Raw genomic sequence first — 12,732 nt, 5'->3', positions numbered from 1 at the left:
GTATTCCATCTTCCATCTTCATGCCTTCACACAGACTGAATCATCTACCCACTTTATTTATACTTCTTAAAGACTAGTTTTTTTTCAAGATTCATCTCAGACGCCACCTCCTATACAAAATAATTCCATGATCTCCTCAACTGTTACCAGCATCCTCTTCTTCCAATTACCTGGTACTTATCTAGGTACATACTGTATCTCACCCACAGACTCATGAACTGTTTCATTTTTGTTGGCTTCGTAAGCATATAATAGTATTTTTTAAATGTCTGCTGAGTTGACTTATTCTTGCTTGCTCGGACTCTCTCACTTGTTTTCTGTCTTTCTTGGGAACTCCTGTCACTCACCATTCCACTTCTACCAGAGTTATGAGACCCATACTCAGCTTGGACCTTGTGATCAGTCATTTCAACTCTGCTTTTACTCACACCCTAGAATTGCTTGCCCCTTTTACTTTTTGCTATATCTGCTTTACCAATCCCCAAACCTGAATAAACCCCACCTCTTACATCTCAGACTTCTAAAAACTGTTACTGAAAACCACATAAGTATGCCCAAAAATTCTACTACATGCTTAATATCTAACCTAATGTATAGCTTCACTACCATCCTGCAGTATTTTATTCACCATTTACTGGCTCTCAGTACCACAGAGAGTACCAAATCTCATTTTACTAATCTATAAATTCCTTGGAGGTACAGACTATATTTTATTCATCTTTTGCGTACTCCATATTACACAGCATGGTGCATTATAAAAAATAAAAAATCATTTGTGGAATATTTCATAAGGTTGAATCAACAGATTCAATGAGTAATTTATTGATACTAGTAACCTAATGAGTAAAGGGAAAGCTGAGGATGTCGGAAATATATAAGGAAGTCCCCAAGAACTTCACAAAATATCCCTTAGAATCACCATTCTCTCAGAATCCTTTATTTTCCTCAAAACTCAACTCATGAGCTACCTCCTAGAGAAAGCCTATCAAGATTCCCCTCAGTCTCCAGTTGTTAATACCCTCAGCTTTGGAAATTACTCTGTATGTGACTTTGTATTTAATTTACCATGTACATGCTGTTTCCCCCCAATAGGAATCTAAGTTCCTTGAGGATGAGAATGTTAGTTTTTGTCTATATACCTCCAGTGGCCAGGTGTTTAATAAATTTTATTGAATTAAGTTCAACTGAATCCTCACTTCAGAGATGAAGATACTGAGGATCAGAGAAGTTAAATGACTTGTTTATGGTCACAAAACTAGTATGTGTTCGAAGTGGGAGTTAAACCCAAGTCTCTGATCCTCAAAGTGGCATTCTTCCTACTATACTATGCTGCCTCTCTTAAATACACAAATGCGCACACACACTCTCTCTCTCTCTCCCTCTCTCTCTCTCTCTCTCTCTCTCTCTCTCTCTCTCTCTCTCTCTCTTTCCTCTCTCTCCCTGTGGATCTGGGCAGATCTATTCCATGTAGTCAGACCTGAAGAATATGTTTCCCTGAGTTAAATAACCCTGAACACACAATAATTTCTTTGTGTAATAAAACTTCTTGGAGAAAACATAATTCCACGTGGGCCCTTGGTTTTCAAAGCTAGCTAAGCTGAGGGACAGTAAATAAATAATTCTCTCCCTAAGTAAAGTACTTTGTCTCCTATCCAGTACTTTATTCCTCAAATAAGAAAAAGCTTAAAGGAGAAAAGTTCAGGTGGGACCAGATATAACTTGATTTGTTCTGAGAAATGAACTATATTTTGGTAAAGTCATAACCTAAGGTATAAACTGTGTGGCTGTAAAGATAGATGGAAATCTTGTAGTTATCTTGAGTTGATCTCTAAGACTAATCACATTTAACATAGAATTTCAGTTCCAGTTTATAAGTATGCAGTTCTTTACACTAGCAAAAGCTACAATCATAGTCCCTGGAACTGGCCCATAAATAGTGATTTTATGTTGTGCTTTTTCAAATATAGAGAGACTAAAACACAAGAAGAAAACTACAGCTATTTTAACTCCTATATAAATATTTATCACTACTCCCTTCCTGAATAAAATTCCATTCCTTACTTCTTTCTTGCAGAATTTGGGGGTCTGAAGAGTCACACTTAAGTCCCATAGGCTGTGGCTGGATATTTGGTGGCTCCTGTGCTGCTCCCAGAGTTGTTCTTTCTTCCCAGGGCATTCCACTGGCATGAGCTGGGACCTGGAGATATTAGGTTCAGATAGACTCATAAGAGTTAATCACTTTGAGAATCAGACATACAACTTCAGTAGAAATTATAGGATTATCGCCAAAAATACTACACACATATAAGAGCAACTGAAAATTTAACATAATGCTACAAAAATCCTATAATGCTTCCTCATGATATGGAAAAGACTCTGGGTTCCTGAAGACTATATGAGAATAAAGCACTGAAGCTAAGGGGTGGCCATCAATTGGAGAATGGATTAAAAAATCCAGCATATGATTTTAACTGTATGTAATTGTTTTATAGGAATTGATGAAGAACAATTTCAGAGAAACCTGGCAAGACTCATATGAACTGATGCAGAGTAAAGTAAGCAGAACAGGAAAGCAACTTATGCAATAATACCACTGTAAAAACAATTTTGTTTTGACAACTCTTATTATTGAACAGAATTGATCAATGCAGTGATCAACCAGCATTCCCGTAGGCTGATGATGAGAGAACTGATGGATTAAACATATAGAATGAGGGTCATATTTTTGGATATGGACAATATAGGAATTTGTTTGCATGACTACGAATATTGGTTACAGAGGTTTTATTTTTCTTTTATTTTTTTGGAGGTGAGAAGAGGAGGAGAAGAAAATGCAAGCCTATTAATTGAAAAGATTTAAAAAAGAATACTGAGTTATACATTTAAAATAAAAGCAAGGTGTACTTAAGATTAAAATTTCATACACAATTCCTTTTTTTCTCCTCTACTATGTATGGAAATGTTTACCGTATTTGATGTTGAAGTTCACAATAAAACAAAACATGAAGTTGATTATATCTTAGACTGGTTACTAATTTTGAAGTTATTGGCAAATTGGCAAAGCTTGGTCAAAGCACTTACCAAAATCAATACTATATAAAGAGAGAAAAATATAAACAAGAAAGTCCAATTAAAACCGTTCCAAAGAGGCAAAATATGCCTCACACAGCTCACCCCAACCTAAGACAGATCACATAAATAAAGTCTTTATTGAAAACCATGCAACTGACACATATTCCCCCTTAGCCCTAAAATGTAGAGGGGAATGAAGTTAGCCACTTCTGAAAGAAGTAGAGTCCACCTCCTCACAGTTTAAGTCACTAACTCCTTTCCCAAAAAGTTAGCATTTAGGCCACAGCATTCAAAAGATATTTTCAGTGAAAAACAGGATAATATCAGAAAATCAAAGTGGAAAAACACTGATGATTGTTGCTTCAAATGTCGGGTATTTTTATATCTCATCACTACAGCAAGTGGAATAGATCCACATCATCTGAAGTTCAGTCCAAAAATTTCCTGATGGCATTACCATCAAAAAGGTCCCATGGATTTCTGGAATCATTTGTTGGACTATAGAGTCCAGTGAGCTTTGTAGAACATGAGCAATTTTTATTTTATAACCTCCTTTATAAATCTCACCACCTCCACACCTCAAGTAAAGCACGGACACCAGTATCTTTTTTGGTAATAATCCTGTACTAAGGGATTACTTTTTGCACTGCAGCCTTTACAAGAGGGAGATTCCTTTCTCGTGTAATAGATAAGTTTTTGGGTCTCCACCAATATGTATAAACTCTGAAGGACCAGAGTATCCAAAAGCATCTAGTACCTGGCTAGATCACTCACTATCTTGGAAGTAGAAAAAATAAATACAAAGGAATAAAAAAGTTAAACACTGAGGAATGTTGTCTTATGCAAAGACTGAAGATAATGGAATGCTATGACAAGGGGAAAGAAATTGAGCTGCAGAAGAAAATCTAAATGTCCAACATTTCTGGTGATTTTGGGGTATGGTTCCAAATTACTTTACAGAGTAGTCACATAATTTCAAAGGTCCACCAAAAGTGGAATTTCCACTTATAAAAATTGTAATTTTCTTTCTTTTTTTTTCACTTTTGCCAATCTTATGGGTGAGGTAGAACCTCAGAGTGATTTAATTTGCCTTTTGTTATTATTGGTGGTTTGGAGCATAGCTTCACATTCTTTTGCGAAAATGGGTGTGAGTGTGTGTGTGTGTCTGTGTGTGTGTGTGTGTGTGTATTTGGAATAATTCCTTAAATACCTTGGAGATCAGAGTTTCATCAGAAAAATATGCTACATAGTATCCCTCAGTTAACTGTATCCTTTATAACTGCAGTATTGATTTAGCTTCTACAAAAACTCTTTAATTGTATGCAATAACATCTATTTTATTTCATGAGACCTCTGTATAATGTTGTTTGGTCAAGAACTCTTTCACTACTCATACTGGTGAAAGATATCTCCTGTATTGCTCCTTCTAATTTATGATATTTTAAAAATCTAGGTTTTTTACATCCATTGTAGTTTTTTGTGGCATATGGTATGAAGTAGTGGTCAAAATCTGTTTTGCCAGACTGCTTTCCAACTTTTCCTGAAGTTTAGTTCTTACACCAGTGGTTTGGAGTGTTTAAGTTTCTAATACACTATGGTATTAGGTTCAGTTACTTCTAGGTCTTGTATACCTAATCTGTTCTACTGGTCAACTTTTCTACTTTTTACCAGTAATAGTTTTTGATGATTACTACTTTGTACTCTAATTAATGATCTACTTCCACTAGAACTCAGTCCTTCTAACTTTTTTTCTTTGTCCCTGTTTCCCTTGGGATTAGCAGCACACTGCCTGGCACTTAAGAATTTAAATGAATATTGAGTGGCCAGGATTCTTGACCTTTCGGTTCCTCCATATGAATTTTGTTATTTTGTATAGTACTATAAAGTAATTCTTTAGTAATTTGATTAGTACAGCCGTGAATCTACAAATTAATTTAGATAGCAGTGTCATTGTCTTATTGTATTAGCACGATCCAACAAAGGATAATTAATATCTACCTTTCTATTTAGGTCTTTGATAGGATTTAATGCCTACCAGAATCACTTCCTCTCCCCGCCATGTAGAATAGCTAGTTCTTTGCCTAAAAAGAACCTGCCCCCAAGTCTCAACTGGCTCAAGCTCAAGTCCCACAGATGCTAAGTCACAGACAGCTTCCCAATGGCCTCAGGAGATGCTGACATGGGTTCTTGGTCATCCTAGGCCCCACCCACAAGGAGCTGAGGCCCTTCAGACTTGATGGATGTCACAAAGTCTCACAAATTACTGAATCTGCTGACCAGACATATTTCAGTATGGAGACAAAGAAGGCTGCATCTATCTGACCAAAATGCTGTACCACCTTGTTAAGAATCCTTTGTATGCTATGCCATTCTCCCTGGTATTCTCTCCCTTGTCATCTCTGTCTCATGGCCACCTTCAAACTCTAATTAAAATCTCATCTTCTATAAGACTCTGCCCTTCCTAATTTCCCTTAATGCTAAATGCCTTCCATCTGATGATTATCTTCAGTTTATTCTGTATATATCTTATTTGTACAGTTGTTTTCAAGTTGTCTGACCATTAGAACATGAACTCCTTGAGAACAGTGAATGGATATTTTTTGCCTTTATTTGTATCCCCAGCACTTAACACCATGCCAGGTACATAGTAAGGAGGTACTTAATAAATGCCTGTTGACTGACAAAGTCTCATTTTGTTCAAATATCCGATATAAACTATCAGGGGACCAGTTTGAGATTGGCCCAGCCTTCAATGTATCATAAAGTCAATCACTGGAATATACTGGCATCAGACAATACAAATATGGAGAAGTGATCCCAGCTACAGCAGTGAGGCATCTTGTAACAAGGGGTTTTCTGGTAGTGTAGAGAATATAACAGAGAAAAAGACAGCACTCGTGGTACAATTAGCTCTGTTGGTGCTGAGGAGGCTGAGAGTAACGGTAAAGAAAACAAGGAGGACTTCTGAATAACAATGTAACCTGAAAAGAAACAGCCAGGCCAGATGCCACATACCTACTTCAACAAAACCCTAAAATTGACCCCATACCAAATCATTTTCAAGCAATACGATGAGTACAGAAACTAACTTATTCTACCTCAGAAATGAACAAAAAGTTAGCTGTAAGACCACAGACAATTGGAAACAAGGCCCACAAGAAAAGACAGCACAGTCAACAAAGTGCAGAGTGATCACAGAGGGTCAGAGAAATTTCAGAAGTTTTGCTCTCCTTTCTCTTTTGCAATTTATGTAATATTAGAATTGGTTTTTTGATACCTGGAATTTTCTTCTATTTTTTTTCCATCTTTTGACTTTGTTACATTATTTCTCATTGTTGAATTCTATGTGCTCCATGCTATCAATCTGGATGAGGTGGCTGGTATTAGGGCACTAGGCCTTAATTCGTGTGTCCTGGTTCAGCATCCTGACAGTCCACTACTGATCCTGGATTTGACCAGTTTCTGTCTTTTTACACAATCTCCAATCCACCTCTTGCTATGGCCCTAACAAGTCCCAAAGAAGAGTTTGAGATCACACTTGTCTGAAGCCACTTACGTATCTCCTATGCAACAGTGCTCTTATGTACTGTTGGCCCTGCCCTCTACAAAGTGTATCCCAGTGCAGTGACCTATAGATGAGTACTAATTCTATCACCTATTTCTGTTCTGACAGGTTATTATCTAGCTTCAGGTAACTAATTACTGAGCTTGTACTGGCTTGTAATCCATCTGCTTCAGAGTACTGGTTGGCTTTAGATCTGTTTGTAAAAGCTCATGCCTTAACTTTAAAACACAATCAAATGGAAAGTGCAGAGCTTACAACATTCCTCTGTGCAAATTAACTGTTGAATATAAAAAAGCATTTCATTTGGTAAAACAAATCTTTAAGGTACCTCTTCCAATAATGGATATGTAAAAGTCAAAAAGGTTCTCTGAAAGATGCAGTGATAGAAATAATATTGAATCTCTGATTATTAATACCAAGTGAAAGAAAGCTGGGAGATACATCTATATGCTTGGCAAATGTGCTTGCCAATGCCAAGGAAGATGTCCAAATGGAAGCAGAATTCCCTATAGATGATGAGGTACTCCCAATGATTCTGTTTGTAGATGATGTTTTATTGATTACACCAAACCCAGAACACTGCAGAGTCTCCTAGATGAGATCCAAAAATATTAAAGAATTGAACTACACAAAACAGGAAAGAACAAGTGGACAAAAAACTCCTATTTTCCAAACAATTAACATAGAAAATCCATAGATCTGGTTCATTGGTATATACAAGCTATAGAAGTTTTAGTACAGTTTTAAATTAAACTGGATCTAAATATCTTAAAACTGCACTAAGACTCTTCGGACCCCTTGTATATCTTGGACATATGTTCCAGTTGGGCAATTAATTTGACCCAGAATTGAACAAGAAGAAAGCAGACTAGAATGCATTTAGGAAACTGCCATATTTTAATGATATCAAGCTTCTCCCTGGGACAAAACAAAGGCCCAACTTTTTAGCCCCAATATTTTTCTAGTGATGCTATATGGCTACAAATCATGAAATACCATAGTCACTCAAGAACTAAAGTTGCAGATCACGCAAGCACAATGGTGAGATATGTATTAGATAAGAATGAGCTGCCGTATATTAACAGCACACAAAAAGCATCATAAAGTTAATTGAAAAAATGTAACAATGGAAGAGGAAGTGAATCAATTACACAAGAAATGAAAGCAGATAGCTAGTCAATATGCTCCACTGGTACTCAGGCAAAGTTAAGAGATGTCAGAGAAGGCTCTTGAGAATGTTAGGTGAACTTTTTGTGAAGGACGGGTAGAACATGGACAAGGATTGAGAAGAATGAAAAAGTATAAATAGGTTACAATCTACACCCAACAAAGTATCCCAGGGCACTGAGGAAGTTAAGTGAGAGATAGCCCAGCCCAGCACAGATTCAATCCCACTGCTTTGGTAGTGCCCCTAACACTTGCTCAGACATGCAAAAATTTTTTTTCTGCTTCTCGCAAATAGGAAAGAGATATACATAGAGAAAGCAAAGACATCAGTTTTATGAAAATAGTACTTGATTGGTGATCAAGAGATATGAATTTTACTCTTAGATTTAGCATTAATTAGAAATGGGAGCCTAGAATAATCAATTAACCTCTTAGTATCTTTGCTCAATTGTCAAGGTGTCCATGGGGAAATAGCTTCACAGGTATCCTGTAAAGTTAAAAATAGTATGACATTTATGAAAGTATTTTGATAAAGGTTAAAGCATTGTACATATAAGAATGCATATATATATATATATATATATGTACACAGCCACATACACACATACATACACACACACATCTACAAGGCAGCTGCTGTTAAAGTGAATTGAACACTGGGCCTGAAGTCAGAAAGACCTGATTTCAAATGTGACTTCAGACACTTACCAGCTATGACCTTGAGAAAGTCATTTGACCCATCTGTCTCAACTTCCTCAACTGTTAACTGTGGATTAATAATGGGGATTAACAATACTTCAGAGGGTTGTTGTAAGGATCAAATGAGGTAATATTTCAAATGAATTATAAAAAGGACTAAGCATAGTTTCTGGCACACAGTAGGCTTCCTCTCCTTCTCTTCCTTCTACTGTGTGTGTGTGTATGTGTGTTACTATATTATTATAACTAACTGGAGCCCAGCACACAGGACACTAACATTTAGCAGTTCTCAACTTGCTCAACTCAGTTCAAAGCTCCATGGTCCCTTACTTACAAAAAACACAATACCTTCTACTTACCTCTTCTCCTAGTATATTAATATGTCTCTCCAAATCCTCCAACACTGTTACCACCTCCTCTCCACTTTCTAGATGATGTTCCTGCACCAAGGTCTGAAGTTCCCCAGGTAGGATGGACAGGAATTGCTCTAGCACCAACAGTTCCAGGATCTGCTCCTTTGTGTGCAAATCTGGTCTTAGCCACTGATGGCAAAGGGCTCGAAGCTGGATCAAAGCTTCACGGGGCCCTAGTGTCTCCCTGTAACAGAATTGTCTGAAGCGCTGGCGGAAGACCTCCTGGCCATGAGGGTTAGGCTCATGGAAGCTGGATTCCTGATCCCAGTTGTGGTCTTCTTCTTCTACTTTTACTATCACAAGACCTTCCTCTGGAGCCTGGACCAGAGGAGCTAGGCCTACTGTCTCCCTTGATTCTACAGCCATCTGGAGCTGGAAGGGCTTGGGATAAAGCTTACTTTTTTTTTTTTTTCCACAGGAAAGATCCTCTTGAAATTCTCTTCTCACAGAGTGTTGTTTCTGAGGTATAAGAAATGACATGTTGCTATTTAAAGTTAGTCAGAAAACAATTACAATATCAATTACACAAAGCTCATTTACCCAGTCTTGCCCTTCTGGTCAGTCATGTCAAGGATGTCCTTGTTATCACTGAGAATCACTCAGCTCCATGAACAATCATTATGCCAATCTCTAACCTTAACATCCATGTTAACAGGTTATCATACACTGGTAGAAAAATTAATACTATACTAATTTGGTCCACTACAAATTTCTGTTGCGTAATCTAAAATGGGACATCATTTTTTCTCAGCAACTTTTTAAATTTCTGTGACTTGGATCGCTTTCACATTCCCCACAAATGTTGAACCAAACTTTTTTTACACTGAGTAGATAAAGGTGAATCAATATGAGCTTCTTCAACTTCCTTCTTTCCCTTCTATCTCAGAGAAAAGAATGGGTCTTCTCCCTTCTAGCTCGTTAATCCTTCTGGACAGCCATCCCCAAGTCTGATATTTATGGAGAAAGTTTAGATGTAACAGAGTTCCATGGGGAGAAAGGAGGAAGAAAAATTTAAGACTGAAGGGTAGTGCTTTTAGCTGGGGAGAAGAGGGTGGCTAGTACGGCAAAAGAATCATCTTCGAGGTAATGTGGTTTTAGGAGACTGAGGATAGAGAAGCCAAAATTGTAGTGGCTTTACCAGTGTCGGCAGTCTAAGGTCAAGAACAGGATGGGGGATACTGGATCCTTGTACCCACAGAGCCTCTAAGACTTATGATGGCCTATCTCTGGAGAGCCACATTTTATTTACTTTTTATGGTATTTTATTTTTTATAATTACATGTAAAGACAAATTTTAACATTCATTAAAAATGTTGAGTTCCTAACTTTCTCCCTCCCTTCCTTACCTCCTCCCTTCCTAAGACAGTAAGCAATCTGATACAGATTATATATGTGCAATCATGTAAAATGTATTTCCATATTAGTCATGTTGTGAAAGAAGACCAAAAAAAGAAAAAACAAAAAAAATAAAATAAAATGAAAATAGCATGCTTCAATCTGCACTGAGACTCCATCAGTTCTTTCTTCAGATGTGAACAGCATTTTTCTTCATTAGCTCTTTGGAATTGTCTTGGATCACTGTACTGCTAATAGCTAAGTCCTTCATGGTTGATCATTATACGATGTTGCTATTACTGTGCTTATAATATTTTAACTGACCAAGAAGTCCTTTCTAAATTCTCTGCCTAAGGTGAAAGGTCCCTTGCTCAAGTCTATGTCCTTCACAAAATGTCTCATGACCTACTAATTCATTCCACCCTTCACCATTACCTATGTGTTCCAGGTCCCTCATCAAAAACATTCTTCTATTTCACCATAGGCTATTATTATGCCATCTTATCTTTCTACATCCATTTCTCACCTTCCTAAACCTATTTACTCTCATCGTAATGCCAATCCCGTCACTCCACAGTACTTTCATCTATTTTCCCCTACTTTGACTTCACTTTCCTTCTTTTCCAATCTTAACCCTAAATGCACACCAATTCAACTCTATGTTGTGTTCTCCTCTTAAATATCTCACCACTTTGTCTTATCATTATTCATCCCTTTCAAAACCTCAGCACTGAGTTACTCCCACCATCTGGCCTCCTCAGGGGTCTACTAATGTACTGCTGAGTGGAGCTAGAAGTCACATAACTGTTTTTACTGGGTATATTATGAATTTGTACTATCCAACTTCAACTGGGCTCTCACTACAGCAAAGAAATCATAACTCATTCTCTGTCTCATTCCCCAAAAAAGTTACTCCAAACCTCTCCTCAAATTTCTAAACAGAGGCACCTTGTAGCACAGTTAAGAAGAGGGCTGGGTCTGGAGTAAGGAAGGCCTGAGTTCAAATGTGATCTCAGACACTTACTAGTTGACCCTAGGCTAGTCACTTAATTTCTGTTTTCTTACCTACAAAATGAGGATAATAACAGCACATGCCTTGGAGGGCTGTGGTGAGGATCAAATAAGATAATATTTGTAAAACAGCACAGCGCCATATAGACTCTTATTCTATTTCCCCCACCTCCCTCTCTGATACTTCTTCCAGTGGCCCTTCTCCTTGAATTCGTTATTATGTGCTCCTGATCCCATCCCTTCCAGTCTTCTCCAAGAGACTGCAACCTCAATCATCTTCTTGGTTCCTTCCCTATGATCTTCAAACATACTCTACAAAATCTTCACTAGATCCTATCACTTTCCTGAGATATCATCTTAGATCTATTTTCTCTCAAAGAGACACTTAGAAAAAGCTGTACACACTATTATAAGGGCAGCTAGGGGCACCTGGAAAGAGCAGTGGGTCTGGAATCAGGAAGACATGAGTTTTCATGAGTTCAAATCTGGCCTCAGATACTTACTTGCTATTTGATCCTTGGCAAATCACTTAACCCTATTTGCCTCAGTTCCCCATCTGTAAAATGAGCTGAAGAAATGGCCAGATATGGCAAACCACTCCAATATCTCTGCCAAGAAAACTCCAAATGGGGTCATGAAGAGTCAGACACGATTGAAAAATGACTGAACAACAATACACTTACTACCTTTCATTTTCTTACTTTTTCCCTGCCATGAAATCTCTGATTTAGTGACACTTGCTGTGCCTTAAGACACTCCATCTTGTAGCTCTGGCCATTTTCTCTGGCTGTCCCCCATCCCAGGAATTTTCTCCCTCATCACGTCCATATATTGGCTCCCCTTGCTTCCTTCAAATTGAAACTAAATTTCCATCTTCTACCGGAAGCTTTTGCCAATCCCTCTTAATTTAAGGTTCTTTCCTTATAATTATTTCCTATCTTTCCAGTATATAGCTTATTCACAAATGTTTGTTTGATTGTATTTACAATTCCACTTTGAGCTCCTTGAGGTCATAGAATACCTTTTGGCTCCCCAACACTCAGTACAATGCCTGGCAAATAGCAGGTCTTTAATAAATGTTTACTGACTAAACTTCCATTTCTTCTTTTCTCATTTACTCCACAATCCCTTGCAGTCTGGCTTCCAACTTCATCATTCAACTGAAACTGTTTTCTGCAAAGTTACCAAGGATTTCTTAAGTGGTCTTTTCTCTGTTATCCTTCTCACCCCAGCTACTGCATTCCACAGTGTTGGGTTAAAAATAAATCCAATAATGTCCACAGACATGGACAGGAAAAAAATTACATCTTTATTTTCAATAACCTCTAATACTGAATATATATTTTAATTTTATATATTTTTTAAAAAGTCATTATTCTGAGAAGAATAGGCTTCATTAGTCTGCCAAAGAGGTTCATGACACAAGGACAAAAACCTGCCCTCTGTGTTTTTGGTAGCACTACTTTTTCC

At 37.5% G+C, this 12,732-nt stretch overlaps 1 protein-coding gene across 2 annotated transcripts in view; it reads right to left on the bottom strand.

The window, feature by feature from the left end:
• Positions 1-12,732, bottom strand: part of LOC140527822 (zinc finger protein with KRAB and SCAN domains 8-like) — a 42,267-nt gene that overhangs the window by 22,771 nt on the left and 6,764 nt on the right. The window contains exons 2-3 of one of the 2 annotated variants that reach the window (XM_072645023.1): positions 8,863-9,375; positions 2,062-2,197 (exon numbers count right to left, since the gene is read on the bottom strand). In XM_072645023.1, coding sequence (XP_072501124.1) covers positions 2,062-2,197; positions 8,863-9,282 — 556 coding nt within the window. In that variant the 5' untranslated portion in view covers positions 9,283-9,375. Of the gene's footprint in view, positions 1-2,061; positions 2,198-8,232; positions 8,278-8,862; positions 9,376-12,732 lie in introns of those variants that run through there. The other variant, XM_072645024.1, reaches the window with a different exon arrangement.

Source organism: Notamacropus eugenii, chromosome 2 (assembly GCF_028372415.1).
Source record: "Notamacropus eugenii isolate mMacEug1 chromosome 2, mMacEug1.pri_v2, whole genome shotgun sequence".
Lineage (NCBI taxonomy): Eukaryota > Metazoa > Chordata > Mammalia > Diprotodontia > Macropodidae > Notamacropus > Notamacropus eugenii.
This window is presented reverse-complemented; position numbering and strand designations above follow the sequence as displayed.